Genomic DNA, 22167 nt, shown 5'->3' with positions numbered 1-22167 from the left:
GGATGGATTAGTTGATGGTTTCCAGCATCAATCAGCATGCTTCTTTTTAACACTTTCAAAATAAATAAGAAATGATCAAACGCGATGACTTTAAAGATGAGACTCCAGGTCAAAACTGACCAAAGTTTGTCTCTACGCAGACGATGTTGTCCTCTATGTTTGAGGAGGATTTGCAGGCTCCATGCCAAAATTTCAAGCACATTTTTAATCCTAAAAACTCTGCATGCAGAAAGATGAACAGGACATATCTGCGACACAGCATGCAGAGGTTTAGATCTGATACCAACCAGTCAGGCCTCAGCAGACCCAGACTCAGCCAGGAGAGTTTGAGCAAAGAGAAACAGATGGAAAAGGAAAGAAAAGACAGAGGAGAGGTGGGCGGAGAGGTCTGTGCTGATCCGGGTCTACTTGTGGGTCTTCACTAACACACTGAAGAGGCTCTCCTCTTGTGCTAGCAGGTTGGGACCAGAGTCACTTTCCACCAAGATCCCTGAGGAGAAGACCAAGACCTGCTCGGCGTCCAAGATAGAGGACACGCGGTGCTGGTGGAAGGACGGAGGATGGAGGGCAGGAAGCAGGACGGACGTAGAGATCACAGGCAGAGCACAGGACAAGGAAGGGTTGAAGAAGAAGAGGAGGAAAGAGGGAAACAATGTAGAGAAGAAGAAGAAGAGCAAACACAGGACAAAGCAGAGCCAGAGAAAGACACAAGTTTACTACAGACGCTAAACGCTTCTGCATCTTAAACTCATGAAACTTCAGGGAAAAGGTCTGAAAAGAGGAGGAAGCAGCAGAGAAAGGATGTTTCCTGCATCCTTTAGGGAAATATAATAAATGCACATGAAGCCCAAAGAAAGAGGCAAATATCTGCATCTAACAGAGGAAGACTTACAGCGATGGTGACGACCGTTCTGTCTGCAAACGCAGTCATCACGACTTTCTGTAAGATGTTTTCCTGCACAGAGAAAAAGTTCAGGATCAGAAAAAACGTCACCTCACTTTAAAAAGCCTCTGAGAAAACACAAGCCTGGTGCTTTTCAGTGAATCGTTTCCTAAATCTGAGGTGTCAAACCCACCGTGGCCATGTCTATAGACGCCGTGGCCTCGTCCATGATGAGGATGCTGCTCTTTCTGACGAAGGCTCGGGCCAAACAGAAGAGCTGTCTCTGACCCACGCTGAAGTTCTCTCCTCCTTCTGTCACCACCGCGTCTGGACGCCAAGAAACAAACAAACCATAGAATTCAGAAGCACTGAGTTGAAGGTTTAAATTGGGTTCTTGTGTGATTAAATCTACCATAAATATTTTGTGTATTTAATAGTCCAGAAAAATGATCGTCTGGGATCAGAGACACCTGAGGGACAGGTGAGTTCTGGTTTTATCAGTATGATAATGGACTGACTGATTCTTTTCCAGAAGTGATAAAAAGGAGCGTTCATTTGTTACTTTTATGGTTAATAAAAACGTCAGTGAGAGCTGCTGGAGCTCGGTCATTGTCACAAAACAAATGTGTCTCTCTTTGAAAACAAAAAAAGTTTGGACACCGCTAGTTTATCCTTAACTATTAACACACACTTATTACAACTGTTCAGCTGTCTAGAAGGAGCTGCACAGCTGCACTCAAACTGCACATTGCTGATCAAGTCAAAAACAAAAAAAGTCTTCACATAGGAAGAGCCCTTATAAGTAACAATGGGACTAAAACTATGTTTTTTCTCCACATTACACCTTGTATCTTTTATTTATTATTATTATTATTATTATTATTATTATTATTATTATTATTATTATTATTATTATAATTATTATTATAATAATTATTATTATTATTATTATAATTATTATTATTATTAAATAATATTTTTTAAAAAATTATCCTTTAATTTTCTATTTCGTTTTCTATTTTTCTGTTTTATATAATTTTTTTCTATATTCAATTTTACATTGTACCAGTGGGACTTAAACTATATTTTTTAACCACATTACACATTGAATCATTTGTTGGTTTTTATTATGATTATAATTATTATTTATTTATGTAACCTATTTATTTTTAATACATATCCTTTCATTTATTTTTTTTTTTTCTATTATCAATTTTACAGAGTACCAGTGGGACCTAAACTATTAGACCTAAATTAGTTTTTTTTTATCCATACAACACCTTGACTCTTTTGTTTATTATTAGTATTATTATAATTATTATCATTATTTATTTATTTATTTTTAAAAACATATCCTTAGATTTTCTTTTTTTTTCTATTTTTCTGTTTTACATCAATTTTTTTTATTAAATTTTACAGACACCAACAGGACTTAATTTTTTTTTTTTTTAAATCCACATTTTACCTTGTATCTTTAGTTATATATTATGATGATAATGACGATGATGATGATGATTATAATAATAATAATAATAATAATAATAATAATAATAATAATAATAATAATAATAATTAAAATAATAATCAAATAATAGTTTTTCATATTATTAACACATATCTTTTAATTTTCTATTTTTCTGTTTTTTTGGTTTTATTTTAACTTTTTTATTTATTTTATTTACAGAGTGTATAGTTTGTACTTGCTTACTATTTAAGAATTTGCTGGTCCCATGTTATTTTCCCGTTTACTGTTACCACCAATACACCGAGTCTAATTCCTTGTATGTGCAAATGCACTTGGTAATAAAACCCAATCCTGATTCTGATTGTGAAGTAAGTACCGAGTCCTCCAGGCAGAGTCTTCACCATGTTCTTCAACTGAGCGATCTCCAGCGCCTCCCAGAGTCGATCGTCAGAGCACGTCTTCTCTGGATCCAGGTTGAATCTGCAGAAAGAGGACACAAACCGCAGACAACAAGGTTTGAAACAGGAACTAAAATGGGGAAAAAGGAGCTTGAGAAGCTTTTTTTCTGGGGTGATTTCTCTAACCCTGGCTTCCCAACGAGCTCTTTGAGGAAAAACTGCCGGACGGGACTCGTTGAGTCACGGTGAAACTGATCCTGAGAGTCAGAGTCAGCGTGAGTCAAACTGAGCTTTAACACAACAGCTACATCTAAGATAACAGAGTGAAACAGTTACTGTCGACCATTCACCTCAGGCTGACGCTCACATCAACACGAGCTGCAATAAAACCACACACACACACACTCTCTGATTCTCACACACACGCAGACACACACATTATCTGGAGCGACATATCTGTCCAAACAAACAGCACATGCTCTTTGTCTTTCATAACAAACACAGAGTCACTGTCTCCTCTCCTAACACAAACACACAGGCTGTGCGGTGTGTGTGTGTGTGTGTGTGTGTGTGTGTGTGTGTGTGTGAGCGACAGAAAGCGACCTCCTCAGCCCGTGACGTCTGTGACCAAAGTCAGATTAGGTCTCAGTCAGAGTTCCCACTGAGTTTTAAACCACTAACCCCACAGCTGGGACCCAGAGTGGTCATGTGACCACAGCGTCTCAGCGCACATTTCTGTTCCCCGGGTTATTTTGTCTCATGTTGATTAACTTTGGTTTCTGCTTGATCTGAGGTTTTCTTTTTATAACTTTCCCTCTTCTCTAAAAGTCTGTGGTCTCAGAGTTCTGATTGAAAAATCCTCTTCTTCTCTTTTCTGCTGTTAAAAAACAAAATCAACCAAGTTTCTGCTGAAACCAAAAACTGCAGCAAACTGAGGTAACATTTGATCTTTCATCGCAGATTTCTACATTTCTTTCTGTACTCTTCGTTTCTTTAACTTGCAATATCACCCGTCTCTACCTGATACGGTGAAATGAAGCCAATCAGCAGACGCAGCCACATTGGATATGACGCGGGCTTTGAGCTTCCTTTCTAACAGCTATAGGGTGCCTGTCAGTCACATGACCTGAGCTGTGTCTCTGATTGGACAATCAGACGATCAATTCACCATCAGTACAGTGTGTGCCGATACAGAAATCAGTATTTCAGACCCAAGCTGTTTCTGAACCAGACTGTAAATAAGTTTTTAACGCTGTAAAAGTCTGTTTCTTTTTTTGGAAAGAAGAGACCATTTTTTTCTGTATTTATTCTCAATTTTATGAATTAAAAACGTTTTAAATATTGTAAATTCAAAGAGCACTGGGCTGAAACTTTTCAGTTCGTCTTTTTATTGAAACATTTTTCTCCCTGACGTCTCCCAGAAGCTTGGGTGCACCTTTTTTTATTTTAAATTGGGGATGCAAAATAAATTGGTATCGATATTGATATGGGCTGATTTTTACTCATAAGCTGCCCGCATTTTCAGAGCATCTTGAACGATCTTTCAAGACCCAAATTATCTTTTCTCTGACTGTGTAAACACCAAAACTACCCAAGAAGAGTGGACTCTCTTCTCTTATGATACAAAAAACAGACAAAATGTGCTTTTTTGATCACGTTCATCTCGGGCGCTCCATCCTCTGATCCTCTCCATGGTCGTCTTTTCTCACAAATGCTCCGCTCTTTCTCTCCGAACTACCTTGACATATCATCTCATCTCAGATTGTTGTTATTTTTTTACCAATACTAAGATAAATATCGGTAGATATTGGTTATCAGCCATAACAACAATATTAATATTGGATATCGGTATCGGCCAAAATTTTCATGCCTGTGCATCCTTACTTTAAACGGGCAAAATGTTTTGTCTTTTCCCAGTAAAGTAAATCTTTGAATTAAAAGTAATGTTTATTGTTAGATATTTAGCTCATGTGTGAATTTAAAAAAAAAAACAAAAAAAAACAAAAAAAAACAGAAAAATGAAAAAGTAGATTTTAAACCTTAAAAATAAATCTTAACTTTGTACAAACAACTTTCAAGTTTTGGTACATTTTCATCCATAATTTCATTTTTACAAACATCACTTTGGTAATTTTCTTCTTAAACTTAAAAATAATAATAATAATAATAATAATAATAAAATAAATAATAATAAATAATAAATCAAATGGATGGCTGAAACTTCTCAGCTTCAGTCACTTCTGTAAATATCCGTCAGCCTGTCAGATATCTGTGTCAGTCTCATGGTGTTATCAGAGAGTTTGATGTCTTCAGAAACTCATCGTTATCTTTGACTAAACTCCATTTCCCAGAATTCTTAAGGTCTCTGCAGATTCAGATGTTAAACTAGAACTTGAACCAGGACTTACAGAAAGCTTGAAGGAATATTATAAAAGTAAAGACTGATTTTGTCCCAGTGGTTACAGAGTGGAGGGTTGAGATCTTTCAGAATTTCAATTTTATCTGTTAATATTGGAGAAATTTAAAATAAAATGACTGAGTTGAAAACCCATTGCCAGTTTTCTGCTTTTCTTTGATGCCGCTGAAGTGTCTGCCAGCAGCAGGTTGGATCAGAGCAGCACAGGAAACACAGCAACACTCCCAAATTCTTCATCTTAATGAATTATGGTTATCATTTATCTGCGGACACTCTCACAGAATCGTCTTTTTATCGACCTCTCAAAGAGAACTGTCAGGGTCACTTTAAAACTCCGCCTCCAGCCTCTCTGAAACAGAACCAGGGTTGTTGAGCTGCTGTGTTCGCTGTGTCGTCGTAGCCGTGAGCGATGTTTAACCACGTCGAAGGACTGAGCGTGGCTGTCATGAGTCCCTGGATTTAGTTTTTCAGGGAAAGTTTGGGAACTTCAGAGTCAGAGGACGGAAACTTTCTGAGGTGACTTTCTGAGGTTTACTCCCCCTACTGGTCACATTAGAGCTAACACATAAAGAGTGGGGGCTTAGTGTGTGTTTGTACCTGATAGATCCGCTGAATAAGACTGGGTCCTGCAGGATGATGGACAGTCTGGACCTGAGCGTCTGCAGAGGGAGCCTACAGATGTCGATGCCGTCAATGACGATCTTTCCTGGAGAGAAAGAAAAAACACTTTTCTGTTTCAACAAGTTTGAAGTCGCTGTAAAAACAATTTGTTTCTAGTCGACTTCAGCGACACATGAAAAACTGAGGACTTTGTTTCCCATGAGCACCAACACCTGCTATCGTAAAGATGTTACTCTTTCCAGGGTGCGCTATTGTTTTGAAGAGAAGAGCTTTTTACTTCTTTGTTGGAGACAATTTTCAACGACATTAGCCTTTAGCTCATGCTTTAGCTTTTCGCTCATGTTTAAGCCTTGAAAAAGTGTTTTAGCCTTTAGATCATGTTTTAGCCTTTAGCTCATGTTAAAGCCTTTAGCTCATGTTTTAGCCTTTAGATCATGTTTTAGCCTTTAGCTTGTCTTTAAGTCTTTAGCTTATGTCTTGGCCTTTAGCTTGCGTTAAAGTCTTATGTTTAAGCCTTAAGCTCATGTTTTAGATCATGTTTTAGCCTTAAGCTCATGTTTTAGCTCATGTTTTAGCCTTTAGCCAATGTTTGAGCTTTTAGATCATGTTTTAGCTCTTAGCTTGTACTCTAGTCTTGAGCTAATGTCTTAGCCTTTAGTTTGAGTTTAAGTCTTTAGCTTGTTTGTTGTTCGGTAGCTAATGTTTTAGCCTTTAGTTGTCATTTAGCCTTAAGCTTATGTTTTAGCCTTTAGCTCATGCATTAGCTTTTAGCTCATGTTAAAGCCTTTAGATCATGTTTTAGCTCTTAGCTTGTCCTTCAGTCTTTTTCTCCTGTCTTAGCTTTTAGCACGCATTTAAGTATTTAGCTTATTTTTTTGTTCTGTAGCTTATGTTTTAGCCTCTAGCTCATCTTTTAGCCTCAAGCTTATGTTTTAGATCATGTTTTAGCCTTTAGCTTATCTTCAAGTCTTTAGCTTATGTCTTAGCCTTAAGCTCGCAATAAAGTCTTATGTTTTAGCCTTAAGCTCGTGTTTTAGCTCATGTTTTAGCCTTTAGCCAATGTTTGAGCTTTTAGATCATGTTTTGGCTCTTAGCTTGTCCTCTAGTCTTTAGCTTATGTCTTAGCCTTTAGTTCGCGTTTAAGTCTTTAGCTTGTTTATTGTTCTGTAGCTAATGTTTTAGCCTTTAGTTGTCATTTAGCCTTAAGCTTATGTTTTATCCTTTAGCTCATGCATTAGCTTTTAGCTCATGTTAAAGCCTTTAGATCATGTTTTAGCTCTTAGCTTGTCCTTTAGTCTTTTTCTCCTGTCTTAGCCTTTATCTTGCATTTAAGTCTTTAGCTCATTTTTTTGTTCTGTAGCTTGTGTTTTAGCCTCAAGCTTATGTTTTAGATCATGTTTTAGCCTTTAGATAGTGTTTTAGCCTTTAGCTTGTCCTTTAGTCTTTAGCTTATGTCTTAGCCTTTAGTTCACGTTTAAGTCTTTAGCTTGTTTTTTGTTCTGTAGCTTATGTTTAAGCCTTTAGCTTGTCTTTTAGCTTTAAGCATATGTTTTAGCCTTTGGCTCATGCTCTATCACTCTCCTGTTTAGCCTCCATCTGCTCTGACGTCTAGCTCTGGTGTTGACTCCCTTTGTCCAGTCCGGCCGGTGTATTTATGTTTTATATTTTATTCAAGTGTCCTTCACAAAAAGTGCCTAAACCCCCCCCCCCATGGTTTCATAAGACAACAGAAAAACAGTTGCTGTGTTTACAAAATAGAAATTCATAACACACTGAGTTGTTCAATCTTTTCTCAGCTCAATAAAAGAACATCACACTCTGCCTTTTCTCCAAAGCGTTACAGAGAAAATCTGCTTTAGCAAAAATCCCTCTTTTGAATCAAAACTCAAGTTTTTCAGTCACCAAACCAAAAATAAGGCTGCATTTATCAAAGACTTTTTTCTAAAGAGTAAATCTCTGAGGTCATCATTAATCTGATAAAACAGAACATGAATCTGATTTCAGCTTCACCAAAGTTACACAATGAACAGTAAAAACTCCCAGTCATCGTGTCGTCAGTGGATTCTTGTTCATTCTAACACTTGTGATCGTTTGTGACCTCGCTCTGTGAAAGATGCTGTATCAAATGAACGTATCTCTTTGAGAGTCGAGGGTGATACAGTAACAAAACTCTGAATATCAGCAGCAGCAGAACTCCAAGTTCTCAGGAAGACAAAGAAACTCGTGTTTCTAATTTGAGTGTCCTTGGTAGTTTCAATAAATGACTTTATCTTCTGCTTTACTTTGTGATTTTTACTGATACAAATGTAAACACTCCTGACAAACAAGCAGGACATCATTTTTTTTAAAATCCAGGTCATAGCCTCCATTTCACGCTGAAACTGCTCCTTTAAACCCGTGATTTAACTTGTTTACTATAAATGTTTCTGCAGTGTTGAACGCACTGATTCATTTTTAGGGTAATGGGATAAAAGATGTTCCCTCTCAGCCGGACTCTGCTCTGCTTTCTCTTTATAAGGAAATGCTGCTGACACTCGTCTTAATTTACTGCTAAATGAAAGGTTCGTCCAGCTGTGTTTACACTACGTGTGTGTGTGTGTGTGTGTGTGTGTGTGTGTATGGAAAAAGTGAGCATGTAATCTCATCTCAGTCTGAGTAATCTGTCTGAGAGCTGTCATCTTAATCCAGACTGAAAACAGAGTGAAACCGTTACACTTTTAAAATCCCATAAATAAAGAGCGACAGCTTTAGAGCTGGAGGACCCGCCGTCCTCAGAGAAAAACGACTCAGAGCTGGAAGTGACTGCGCGGAGGAGACGGAGCCGTGGCTCTCTTCATGTCGTTATTTTCCTCCTCTGATACGAGAGTCCACTTCAGCTGCTCTTGTTGGGGATTTAAAGTAAAACAAAGGAGCTTCAGATCCTCACTCAGAGACCTACAGGAGTGTTTCAAACACAGAAAGAGACGCTGCAATAAATATTTCTCTAACCTGAGTTTACACTGCTTTAAAAGATCTGGATAATAGGTTTGCTGCGTGTAGTAGCCCACCAAGCCTTGTGTTTATCAGGGCCCAAAAACCGGGGTGAAAGCCCTCTTTAAACCTTAGTGATTATTATCATTATCTCTGTTCCCTGACACTTTAACCCCAAACTGCATATCTTCAACTTGACTGATACGAGAACAAACTCCTATTTACTTCATAATTTTTATTAATTACCCTAAGAAATGTCTTTCAGGCCTTCATAAAGCATCACTGACCGGGTCCTGTCCTGTAGTTAAAGGCTGTGACTTTGGTGCCATGTCAAACTCTGAAACCTCACCATGAACCAGCAAGTCATTGTAGCCTCGTCATGTAAAGTCCAATCTGCTTCAAATTACACCCACCATCACCGTCTTCTTCCCAACACATCTAAAAGCTCAAACCCGCCACCCTCTGGAAATGCATAGTATCATTTTTAGGATGTTGCGTAAATTGCAGTACCATTGAATACGAAACAGCCAATCAGAATTTGCCGTGTCCAACTCCTGATTGGTTCTTTTTGTGGCGCATCTGTAATGGTGTCTGATGTTAATGTGCAAGGCTGAGCGAGAGTGAAGGTGTGTATGAGTATGAGTGTGTATATGCTAGAGCAAATTGATGGTCCTATAAAAAAGGTGTTTTTTTCACCAAGCAGTTAAATAGCACACACCTCATGATGGGTAAAGGCAAAGAGCTCTCTGAAGACATTCACAACCTGATTGTTGCTCAGCATCAGAATGGAACTGGTTACAGACTTTTATCAAAGCACCTGAATATTCCAGTCAGCACCGTTGGGGCCATTATTCACAAGTGGAAGAAGCACCACCTTACCATCAACAGGCCACGCACAGGAGCTCCTTGAAGATTTCTGACCAGGGAGTCAGAAAGATAGTCAGAAGAGGACTCAACCAGCCAAGGACCACCCTGAAAGTGCTCCAGAAAGACTTGGAGGCAGCAGGTACAATTGTTACAGAGAAAACAACAGGCAATGCACTCCACAGCCATGGCCTCTATGGACGCTCAGCCCGTAAGACTCCATTCCTCAAGAAAAGGCATGTTGAAGCTGGTTTAAAGTTTGCTAAACAGCATCTTGACAAGCCTGTAGAATACTGGGAGAATGTTGTCTGGTCAGATGAGACCAAAACTGAACTTTTGGGCTGTCATACTACAGACCATGTTTGGAGGAGAAATGGCACTGCACATACTTTTTTCCTGTGTTATCGTACTTAATTCACCATAATCATTATTTATGGACCTGAACGTTGTGATTTCTTTTCATGTGTGGATTATTTGAGTTAATACCAATGTCTGGGAGAAATTTTGTTTGAATTGCAGCTTTGGAAATAAATGTGATGAGAAAAAAGCTGACGCCTTCAATACTTATTTTCCCCACTGTATATATCTATATTTGACATTAATGATGACCCAGCAGAAGAAAGACAGACTAAAACAACACTTGGGCTGTGTTATGTTGTTTCTTTTAAGTCAAACTCTTTCTCCAGAGCAGCTGGAGGCTCAGACCCAGAGGGAAATCCTTCAGACACAGCGCAGCTCCTCCAGAAGAGAGCTCGCTTTAATGAGACGTAAACAAACCGGAGCAGGAACGACAAAGAGAGATGAGAGAGGGCAGGCAGAGAAACTAAAGATGAAAGCAGTGGAAACTCCGTGTGTGTGTGTGTGTGTGTGTGTGTGTGTGTGTGACAGGAGACAGACATTTACCTTCAAACATGTCCACCATGTTGAAAAAAGCCAAAGACAGAGACGACTTCCCGCTGCCCGTCCGCCCGCAGATTCCCACCTAACAGGAAGAGGAGAAAACGAGGTTGAGGGCGACGCCTCAGCGAGACTTCAGACACCTGAGTGAGAGCAGGTGTCAGGTACGTGCTGAGCGTGGACGCCGTTTGGTCATTAGGTGTCAGATCAGAGGTAAAGAGGAGTCAAAAACACAGTGTCCTCTCTCAGAGCTCGGGGAAATCTCCTCAAAGCTTCTTAAGACGTTATTCAAACTTTTACGCTTTTAGACAAGGTTAAAAATATCAGACTGAAAGTGAAACAGTTATTCAGAGTTTAGAGGTTTATACTTGGAGATAAAGAGGTGAAACTTTACGTCCTTGTCCTTAAATCCACTAAGTCATGTGACGTGTTTCCCTCGTCCCTCTCTGGGACACGTATATCCACCTATACATGTGCCACCCCTCTGTGATTTCAGCGTAATGTGAGCTCTGTGTGTTCCTATCGGCGGTGTGTGAAGTATGTACCAATAAACAGACGCAGCCACAGATTGATTAAAAACAAATGGCCTCTTTAACTCGTGCTCCTGATGTTACATCTGATGACTTTTTATCAGATCAGTACTAAATATGAAAAACTGACCTTTAACCTGTGAATCAGGCATCAGCACCTCCTAACACTGACCCTAAACTGATAATAAAATGTATAAACACACCTTTGTACCTTTTGATGGGAGTGATTTTAACTCTGTGTAAACTGCGTAGATTAAAAAAAATGCGGAAATGTCCTTTAATCTACTTCCATTTCTCCAGTGAGTGATTGATTCAGATAAAATCTAAAAATGAGGCAATAAACTTACTGTTTCTATAAAAGTCACGTTAAAAAATTATGAACTGACCCTTTACAAAGATGCTGTCGGTGTGGTTATTTACTCTGATGTAACCATCTACCCCTGATCGCTGCGCCCCCCACGTCCTCCTCACAGCGTGGTGTAAATTACCTTCTGTCCTGGCTCGATGTACGCGTTGACGTGTTTGAGCACAGGTTTGAGCATGGGGTCGTAGCGCACACACAGATCCTGGATCTTGATCTCACCGTCATGAGGCCAGTTCTCAGGGACCTGAGAGGAGTCTGCGAGGAGAAACACAGGAGGAGGGTTTACTTCAGTGTGGTTGTGGCGCTCTGTGTATGCAACAGGCCTACTTAGTGTAAATATGGAGCATATAGAACATACAGAAGTCATAACACTGAGGAATTATGGGAGGTGGTTTCCATAGACCCACCACGGCCACCCTGACCTCACAGTTCAGCTCTCACTTCCTTTTTCTTTCCTCTGTCGCTTCTTCAAACTCTGTTTTTACTACGACATAAACATTTAGTGACTGGATTTGGCTCCTGAACCACTGATGCACAGCGTGCACGTAGAGAAAACGACAGTGTCCTTGAAGTAGCTCGACTTTGTGCAGCGCAGGTTTGACTGGCTGAGTAGAAAGAGCTACACAGCTGCACAGAAACTGCACTTTGCTGAATGCAGGAGAGAATCTTAATGCAGACTGCATCGTACGCAGATTATTATTCTATTATCCCCGAATTTACTATAGCATCAAATAAACCCTTGAATCCAGAGTAAGCAATACTATCAAGTCATTATGGAGCCAGAAATCTACATCATCTTCACAATAAAGACAAACGAGCGTATGAAATGCCAAACAAAGAAGAAATCAAGCGGAAAAATTTCTAAACAGTAAGATTTTTTGTGTCCACAAAACTGTTCATGTGATGTGTTAGTTTCTATTTTCAATAAATCTGCAAATTATTAAAAAAAATAATTCATTTGGAAAACTTATAAAATTTTAATAAGTTGAAAATATTTCAGAAAATTTGAAATATATATATTTTTTAAATTAATAAAAAAGGTTCAAATTTTCTGAAAAATCCCCCCAAAAAACTTATTTCTAAAAGGTGACAAGATTTCATAAATTTGCAAAAAAAAGTTGAAATTGTCATTTCAGAAAAATTTATAAATTTCAAAATAATAAGTTGAAAATATGTCAAAAATTTGCAATATATTAAAAAAAAATAAATTAAAAAATGTTTAAGTTTCCTAAATAAATCCCCCCTAAAAATATTTCTGAAAGGTGGCAAGATTATTATAAATAAGCAAAAAAAAATTAAAAATTGTCATTTCAGAAAAATGTAAAAATTTCAAAAATAATAAAAAATAAAAAAGGAATTTAAATAATTAACAAAAATTTGCAGAATTTTTCTCAAATTTTCAAAATCCTCAAAATATATATTTTTTAAAATCAAATATTAAAAAAAGGCCTAAAATTTTATTTTAAGGAATTTGCAAAAATTGCAAAAAATTGCAAAAAAAATCTCAACAGAATTTGAAAGCGTTATTGACACGTGTGATGCATATTTAGTTCAACAAAATGTTAACACATGATTTTATTTAGTGTCAGTGTCTTTAATCATCAATACCCTCTGGAAGAAAAATAAAAAATCTTTATTTTAAATCATTTTTTTAAGCTATAAGCAGCCACTGCAAAGGAGTCACATGAGGCTCCAGAGCCACAGGTTGGACACCCTTGATCTAGAGTATTTGAGTATTTCTATGCGTTTTTTAAAGACCCGGTGACTTTGATATGAGCAGATTTGTGAGGTCTTCCAGAGACAAGAGTAAGGACAGGAATCTTACACAAACACGTCTCCAAATTAAAAAAAACAAACTCCACAGAAGTGAACTTCTGCCTGGACATGAACTATTCTGATCCTGCTAATGATCCACTTCCTCCTCTGCGAGTGTTTTGTTTTGTTAGATTTTGATAAATCGATGAAAAAAAAAACTTCCCTCCCTCCTTAATCAGATAACGCTGGACTGAAAGCCCAGAGCTGAAGTAATCGGCGCTTGTGCAAACAGCGGAGCCTACGTGCTACATTATTACTACAAAGAGAAGATAAGCTCATCACAGCTCTGCCGCCGGCTCCCTCCAGTTTGTTCCTCCCTAACTTTTGAGGAGTTTTTATCTGGAAGCTTCCATGATGTCAGAGAGGAGGAATCTGTCTGTTCTCTGTCACTCAGGAGCTTTTGGCTTTATTTTACGCTTTCACTGTAAACCACATGATGAGGAGGAGTCAGTCTTTCTCCTTTCTCCAATCAGTCACCCTCCACGCTCAGGGTTTGGGACGTTTCCAGAAAGAGACGCTCCGTTTTGGCAACAGATGCTTTGTCAGGGTTTCCCTTTTTGGTGCGAAGATGTGGTCTGATAAGTTTGTTTCATCCTCAATAAATACGATAAATCTCAACGGGACAAAATATTAAAATCACAACTGTGCTCTGCGAGGATAAGACTGGAGCAGAGTTTGTGTTTCACCACAGCAACAGTCGAGTCGTAAACTGAAAACACGGCTTCTGAACTCTCAACAAAAGATAAAACCTCACAAACACTCACTCACACACACCTCTCGACAAAAAACAAAGGGCTGAAGTGAAGCAGTCTCCATCTATCTCACACAGTCTTTGGTTCAAACTTGTAAAATGAGAAACTCCGTTACCCATAGATCCCTCGTAGTTCTCGGACTCTGTGCTCAGGAAGCTGTTGACCTTCTTCACAGCAGCCATCTGGACCTCCAGGTCCGCCAGGTTCCTCACGACCCAGTTCAGGTAGTTCGTGACCTGGATAACGAGGCACAAACGGAGCATGTCAGGGGATGAGGCGCTTTCCTGGACTTCAACCATGGGAGACAATCATAGAAGTAGAGACAGACTGATATGGTTTTTCAGGGCCGATACTGATACTGATTATTTATGGTGAAGGAAGCTGATAGCTGATATTTGTGGCTGATATTTATTTGCAGTAAAAGGGAAAATACTAGCGTCAAAATTTGGTTAGTTAAATGAAAGATAAGCTAGGGACAGAGGCTGAAAGCTAATTTCTAATCAGTGGATGCCGATATGCTTCAAAATTCAATAATTAGTCCATCCCTACATGGATTTGTTGGACAAACAGATCTAAAGTCATCTTGCCCTCATCATCTGATCCCCAGCTCAGGAATAAACTCGGACTCTGATACTCAGTATGAAATCCTGAAACCCTCACAGGTCCCTGATCTGGTCTGGGCTCCCGTGAAACAAGCGGACTCACCGTGAGGGCGTAAGTCAGCCCGAGGCCCACCATGCTCTCTGAGCTGCCCAGTGGATTCCAGATGAAGGCGACCGCCGCCGTCAGCACGATCACCGCTCCCAGGTAGTCCTGAACACACACGGTGAGAAGAGCGTTCATCCAGAAACATCTTTACCTTAGACGACTGATAACAAACATTCTCATCTCCCAGATTCTTTTAAGATTTTTGGTTGGTTGGATTTCACTAGCAATTTGCAGACAACAACACTGGCTGATTTACGATCCTCTAACTTGCTGCTCTTCTCTGTACCCAGAGTTTTTACAGACCTGGAGAAAACTGATTTTTCTTTTCAATGCACCTTGGTGGTGGAATAATCTTTAAAAAGGGCAAAAATTGGATGTAATTAATTAATTTAAGAGCATCATTAAGACTGTGGTGACAGAGGCATGTGGTTGTTTTTTGTGAAAGCCAAATGTATATTTGATTATTTGTTTTAAACCTGTTGATTGTGTTGTGTCATTTTCTATGTACCATGACTCTGTATGGCTGCTAAATTTGGCCAGGTCTCTCTTGTAGAAGAGATTTTTAATCTCAAAAGAACTTCCTGGTGAAACAAAGGTTAAACAAATTAATTAATTAATTAAAGAAAACAAACAATGAAACAGTCTCTCACCGTCCGGACCTCCAGCCAGCGGTTTGCAGCGGACAGGAACAGGTAAGCCGTGTTGTTGGTGTCTGTGAGCTCCAGCATGCGCTGTTTGAAACGGGCCTCATGTCTGAAACAATAAAAACATATTTAACACACGTATTAAACCCCAGCAGCAACACTTAATGATAAAAACCAACAACTCAGAGGTTTGATCCCTTTAAAAGTTTATTATCTTTGGATTTATGACTTTTTTTATCCACTTGGATCGCCCAGCATCCTGTTTGGACCCAACAAGGAAAAAAATATGCAAGAAAACAAAAGAGCGAGCAGGACATGAGAAAAGACAAAGACATAAAATAAAGCTTCAGAGTCATTAGATCTGAAGGTTTTTGACCATGAAAACGGGAGCGAGACCACATCACTGCCAAGAATGTGTCCCTACACCAGATTCACTGTTTCTGTGAGTGTGTGTGTGTGTGTGTGTGTGTGTGTGTGTGTGTGTGTGTGTGTGTGTGTGTGTGTGTGTGTGTGTGTGTGTGTGTGTGTGTGTGTGTGTGAGGCAGAGACAGTCCACAGGGAGAAGAAGCACAAACATGGGAGCATTAACGTTGGATTAAAGAGAAGATGGGAAAGAGGCAGAAACACAAAACCACACATGGATCTATGACAGAAACAACCACCGACGTTTCTGCTGTTATCTCCACAAAAACATGCACATTTTTGATGATTACCTCTCACGACTTTTGCTTGTTTGAGACAAATTTTCACAACCAAGTATTTTCTAAAACTTCTGCAAATGCTCTAAAATAAAAGCGCAGATAAATGTAAAACTTTACCATGGTTTAACTTCCATAATAAAGCTGTGTGCTCTGAGACGTGCATGATTTTGTTTCCTGCCTCTTTCATTGTTCCTCTTTTCTCCAAATAGCACACAAATACGCCAGTTAATCCAAATCTTACATTTACAGCCTGTTAAAATTCCTCTGTGGCTTTGTGGGGTTGTATAACAGACCGAACATCCATGTTTGGGCTTTGATATTTTTGTACAAACACTTGTTGATGTCTTGAATCTTCATGCAGCGTTTTGTTATTTCTAATCTTTGAAGGTGATGATTCAGCCCTGCTTCTCTTTCTTCTCTCTGCTACCTGTGTGTCTGTGTTTTACCTGAACGCTCGTATGGTTGTGAGACCTTCAGCCGTCTCAGAGAAGTGGCAGAGCAGAGGGAGCTGGGTGGAGTCATCCAGGTCCTGCAGGTCCCTGAGAAAGACAACATTCACATTACACACAAACAGCATGTTGAATTCTCTACGTTACTTTTCTAGATGAAACTCCCAGAGGACTCACCTCGAGGCGACGCGGAAGTACTTCTGGATGAAGTAGAAGGCGACCCCCAGAGGGATCAGAGCGATGAGGAAAGGTGGAGTGACGCTGGAAATGACCCCGATGGCCGACAAACAGAGCAGCGTGGACCGGGTCAAAGACTCCAGTGTTGGAGGAATGTGCTGGAAGAAAAGAGACGATGCAGTGAGAGCGAAAAGAGAAGTCTTCATTAACTCTTTGACACGGATCGATAAAGAATCACAACTTTCACCGTCAGATATTCATGGACAGCTTGATGTTGTTGATTTGTCTGATAAGAAACAAACTGTGGCTCAGACGTACCTGGTCGATGATGTTGGTATCAGCTGAGAATCTGTTGAGGATCTGACCCAAGGGAGTGATGTCAAAGAACCTGAGGATGACAAAAAGTTGTAAAACAATCCCTCATGGTACGGTACAATGCAAAGGATGTCACGCAGTAACGTACAATTTACTCACATTATCTCACAGAATGACCTCGTTAAACGATACAACAGAAAAAGATTTTGTTCAATACGGCACTGTACCGTACTGATACCATACAATAAAGAATACGACACCACTTTGTATGGTACGGTACAGTTTCCATATGTACAATGCAGTATGATATGATAGAATACAATAAGAAGTGATCCTGGACAGTGCCCTACACTTTGCTACCATATAAAAGAGAAGATTTCATACAATACAGCCTAATATTCACATGGTACGGTACAGATTGATTTTGATACTGCATGAAAACATGTTGTACGGTAGGGTACAATTACCAAACAATACAATTTAGTGTGATACAGCACTATGGGAAAAGATGTGATAAGATTTGATTCGATACAATACAAAATGATTTTGTGCGGTACGGTACACAATATGATATGATATGATATGATAAGATATGAGATGAAACTACTTTTAAAGTTACGGTACAGTTTCTAATCCAAAAGATAGGATATGATACAGTATTACACTTTACGGTACACTTGGAAATGATTTTGTACGGCACAATTTCCACTTGTATCCACAAGATACAATGGAAGTTTGAACAGTACGGTACAATTACCATACAACACCAATGATACAGTATGATACGAAACAATACCAAACTTCATGATATGAGATGTTGTCCTACGATTTTGATACGATAAGATACAACACAAAACAAAATAATTTTATATGGTACGGTTCAATTTCCAAATAATACGATAAGATACAGTAAGATAAAAAAATGTTACGATACAATAACTTCGGATAAGATAGAGTACGATACAGTACGACACAATAAGATAGGAAATGAGACGATATGATATGAATCAGTTTTGTACGGTACGATACAGTACGGTACAACACAACACAACACTAATGATACAGTATGATAAGATAAGATATGATAAGAAACAAAACTAAACTATTTGATATGAGATGCTGTTCTAGCATTTTTTACGGTACAAAACAAAATGATTTTGTATGTTACGGTACATATTCCAAAAAATACAATAAGATCCAATTTGAGACAATATGATACGAAACTATAAGATACAAAAGTGATTTCCTATGATTTTCAGATGATATGATGTAAAAATGTGTACGGTACAACACAATTTCCATACGATATAATATGATACGGTACATTACATACATACATTTGTTGAACAGACTGAGTTTGTACCTGATGGGCGCGTGGATGATTTTGTTGAGCAGGTTGTGATGAAGGTTCGTAGCTGCAGAAAGACCCAGAAACTCCACCGTGAGGGAGGTGATGAGACACAACGTGATCCCGGCCGCACACAGGATGATGAAGACCAGCAGGTGGAAGGAGATGATCCCTTCCTGGGAGACAAACATGCACTCCATCAAATTCATACTTCAACAAAAAAAGACATTTTTAAATCTGTGAAAAACGTCAAATCAGCGTCCGGCTTGACTTTGTTACCTCGCTGATGTTCGTGGCGTTGCTCATGGAGCTGTTCATGGCGCTGTTCATCGAGCTGTTCATCGAGCTGGTCATGGCATCAATTGATTGGCTCTGGTTACTTTTGAAGGTCGTCCACTTAGCCAGCCAGTAATCGATGGCTACGATCACCGAGTGTTTGAGAAGTTTCGAGAAAACCATGAGGAAGACCATGAGGAAGCCGCCAGAGGACAGGTAACAGCAGCACACCTGAGGAGGTTCAGTTCCCGTTAAAACACGTCAATCAGCAGATTTATCTCTGAAGATCTCCGTCTCACTGATCTTACCCTCCATGGGATCTTTGATCTTCTGTTGTTGGTGATCGTTGACATGTTGTCATCCTCTTCCTCCTCCTCTTCTTCCTCTGATGGGAAAAAAAGACGGTGTTAGCTCTAATCCATTCCTCGTGAAACGACCTAATGAAGAATTTGTTACCTTCGTCTTCATCGTCCATTTGGTTCTTGGCCTCCCTGGAGTAAAAAGCTCTCCTCAGGGTTTTCCTCTCCAGCGTGGTTTGACTGTCCTGCTGTATGTCCTGCATTAACACACACACACACACACACACACACACACACACACACACACACACACACACACACACACACACACACACACACACACACACACACACACACACACACACACACACACACATCACATCAACGATCATGAAAATCCTCAGGAGCTTAAAGTCATTTCACAAGAAGCGTTTGCCCTTTGAAAAACCTTTGAGGTATGTTAAAATGAAAACTTGCCAAGCACATTTTTTTTCAGTTTGAGCTTCATCATTGTCCGTCAAACGTTTGTAAATCAAAAACCAGTGGGAGAAAAACTCCAGTGGAGCTCAGTTTTCTTTGGATTAGCGCCTGGATCCATGTTTCTAACCAGTCAGACAGGAGGAGAGTCTGCCAGTCCATCGACCTTCAGCTCAAAGCGTGTGACACTGACCTTCTCCAGCTCCTGGTCCTGCCTGTTCATCAGAGTCTTCCAGTGGTCGTAGAGCTCCACGTCGTGCGTCTGAATGTCCTTCAGGGTCCCCTCCCTCAGGACGGAGCCGTCCTTCATCGCTATGATCTGGGCAGAAGCAGTCAACACAAGAAGATTGTTTGATTTCCTTCAACAGATTTTAAAGCAAAGTCACAGTTCCTGGAGATAACGTCTCTCATCCTGAGCATCACAGACTGCATGGAGCACAAAACGAAGCTCTGCAACAGGCGCTGCTAACAACATGATGATAGGGCACTAGATTTATATTTCACCAAGAGCATCAACATAAGAGATAAATAGAAATGTTAGGAGGTTAAGATTAAGAAAATAGGATTAAAACAACGAAGAATTAAAAACAACAAAAGGTATCCGATGAATAATCCTGCCTGTGATTCTGCCTAAAGAGAAATAAAAACAGGATTTCCAGGATCCATATTTTACAGGATTAGCCCCAGTATTCAGGTCCTGCTCTCTTCAGCTTGGAAAGATTTACTACATCTGTGAACTTTTCTTCTTCTACTCTGCTAAACTGGTGCACACAGCGCTGCAGGAAGCTGGTTTGTTAGCAGAGCTATCAGTCTGCTAGCTGCTCCACCGTCTTCTTAAAGCATCAAATGATGACTTAGCTTATCAGACTGGGCCTACAGAGAACCTGTGCTAAATGCCAACAGTTTAATCTCCTTTGTCCTTGATTTAAGAAAATCCATATCCGATGTGGTTTAGCCGTGCTTGATTAGCACATGAAACCAGACCATGCTGGTCTTCTTCTATACATGGAGATAATAGGTGGCTAACCATTACCTACTGCTGCGTTAAGAATCCCCTTCAAAATAAGAGCGCAGAGTTTTTTTTTTTTATTTCAATTTTGTTTTTTTACACAACCCACCTGTTTTGAATCACTGCTTCAAATACCTTTACTGCAGCAGCTTTTTGGCTTCACTTTTTAGGAGCTGTTACATCATCCATCATTTTTATGCACATCTTCTTTTTTATTGTGTTTTATTGTGTGTGTTGTTTAATGTATCTGATTTATTTATTTTACTGACCCATGCTGCTTTATATTTATGGTGAAACACTGAGCACTTTATGTCTTCACTCTGACCAAAGTATGATGGGTTTGTTTGTGTCGTGAATGTGATCACTCTGTTTGCAAAACAAATCCACCCCCGGGTATAAATAAAGTAAAGTTGAAAAGTATTAAATCAATCAAACAGATTGTATCTATGAAGCACTTTTTATACGCAAGAATGGTAACAAAAAGTGGTTGACAAAAAATAAGTACATAGAAAATAAAAATTATAATGATAATAACAAAAAAATATAAGTGAGGTAAGGTAAAATAAGATGTAAAAAATCAAGAAAATAAAACAACCAAATTAAAAAAATTAATAAATAAATAAATAAAAAACAAGACAGAAATCAGGTAATAAAATGCTAAAAGATCAAAGCAGTAAAAGAGAAAATGATGTAAAATTCAAACGTTAAAACATAAAAAAAGATTAAAAAAAATTGTATTTAACTCTAAAATATTCAGATTTTATGCCTTTAAACAGGATAAGTCCAGAGGTTTTTTTTTTAGCTGAATAGGTAAAGAAAAAAAGCTCTTACCCAGTCTGCGTGGATGAGGTACTGCAGTTTATGTGTGACCAGGACCACGGTCCGTTTATCGTCCTGCAGGAACTTGAGGATCCCCTCCTGCATCAGGTGATCGCTGAGGTGGATGTCCAGAGCGGAGAAGGGGTCGTCCTTAAATAAAAAGATTTGGAAGTTATCACACACAAACTTTAGAGTTAGAAAATGATGAGAAAACTTTTTAAAAACCTTATTTTGCTGTCTTTTTCTGTATCAGGTCTCAGAAACATCAGTTCCTGACTGATATTGTCCCCTGTCAAAGCATCTTCAAAACAAATCAGTGGACGACAACTTCAGCAACATTTTGATGGTGTAACGATAAATAAGCTAAATTATGAGCTAAAATATCATAATTAATCTATCAAAATAAGCTCCTAAGCTCTTTTTGGATTATAATATTAAAGAAAACATCCTTGTATTATCTGTCTTCATCAGTAATTATCTGGAAACACTCCCTGCTCTCAGCCCCTGAATATGAAGCTAATGATGATGGTTTTCTCCTGAACACTCAAACATCTGTCACTTCCTGTTAGCGTCTCCCCTGGTGGATAAATCATGTGCTTTAAAGTGCTGATGGAGCTCTAACAAAGATAAATCAATGTGTTTTATGATGAGTGTGTGAGATTATAACGAACAGCTCAATCAGGAGATGAGATTTAAGAGCTTCACTTCCTGATGAAATGAGGTTAACAAAAGAAAAACATCCCCTCCTCGTTACAGACGCTACGCAGAGTGATGAGCGTGTAAAAGAACGCCGCTAAAGTAAATACATCCCTGAAAAAACAAGCCAAGGCCGCGGTGGCAGCGGGGAATCCAGCAACAGCTCAGAAAGAAAAACACATGACGGAGCGACACCACCTCCTCCCTGAGGTCAACAAGTGTTATCTGTTACATCACACAGACCTGACGGAGCGAGGATACGGCTGAGACTCCT

At 39.1% G+C, this 22167-nt stretch overlaps 1 protein-coding gene across 5 annotated transcripts in view; it reads right to left on the bottom strand.

The window, feature by feature from the left end:
* Positions 1 to 22167, bottom strand: part of abcc9 (ATP-binding cassette, sub-family C (CFTR/MRP), member 9) — a 54030-nt gene that overhangs the window by 865 nt on the left and 30998 nt on the right. For 3 of the 5 annotated variants that reach the window (XM_074697946.1, XM_074697947.1, XM_074697948.1), the window contains 18 exons: positions 21210 to 21347; positions 19563 to 19688; positions 19050 to 19149; positions 18902 to 18978; positions 18597 to 18824; positions 18333 to 18493; positions 16973 to 17042; positions 16655 to 16812; positions 16475 to 16567; positions 15334 to 15436; positions 14681 to 14788; positions 14091 to 14211; positions 11533 to 11663; positions 10521 to 10599; positions 5760 to 5868; positions 2725 to 2828; positions 1077 to 1210; positions 893 to 955 (listed from right to left, as the gene is read on the bottom strand). In XM_074697946.1, coding sequence (XP_074554047.1) covers positions 893 to 955; positions 1077 to 1210; positions 2725 to 2828; positions 5760 to 5868; positions 10521 to 10599; positions 11533 to 11663; positions 14091 to 14211; positions 14681 to 14788; positions 15334 to 15436; positions 16475 to 16567; positions 16655 to 16812; positions 16973 to 17042; positions 18333 to 18493; positions 18597 to 18824; positions 18902 to 18978; positions 19050 to 19149; positions 19563 to 19688; positions 21210 to 21347 — 2103 coding nt within the window. Of the gene's footprint in view, positions 1 to 287; positions 543 to 892; positions 956 to 1076; positions 1211 to 2724; positions 2829 to 5759; positions 5869 to 10520; positions 10600 to 11532; positions 11664 to 14090; positions 14212 to 14680; positions 14789 to 15333; positions 15437 to 16474; positions 16568 to 16654; positions 16813 to 16972; positions 17043 to 18332; positions 18494 to 18596; positions 18825 to 18901; positions 18979 to 19049; positions 19150 to 19562; positions 19689 to 21209; positions 21348 to 22167 lie in introns of all 5 variants that reach the window. The other 2 variants (XR_012600095.1, XR_012600096.1) reach the window with 1 other exon arrangement.

This window comes from Halichoeres trimaculatus, unplaced genomic scaffold (genome assembly GCF_033239565.1).
Source record: "Halichoeres trimaculatus isolate MK-OKI-2021-1 unplaced genomic scaffold, fHalTri1.1 fHalTri1_scaffold_21, whole genome shotgun sequence".
Taxonomy (NCBI): domain Eukaryota; kingdom Metazoa; phylum Chordata; class Actinopteri; order Labriformes; family Labridae; genus Halichoeres; species Halichoeres trimaculatus.
The sequence above is the reverse complement of the archived record's forward strand: the minus strand, read 5'-3'. Positions and strand labels throughout refer to the sequence as shown.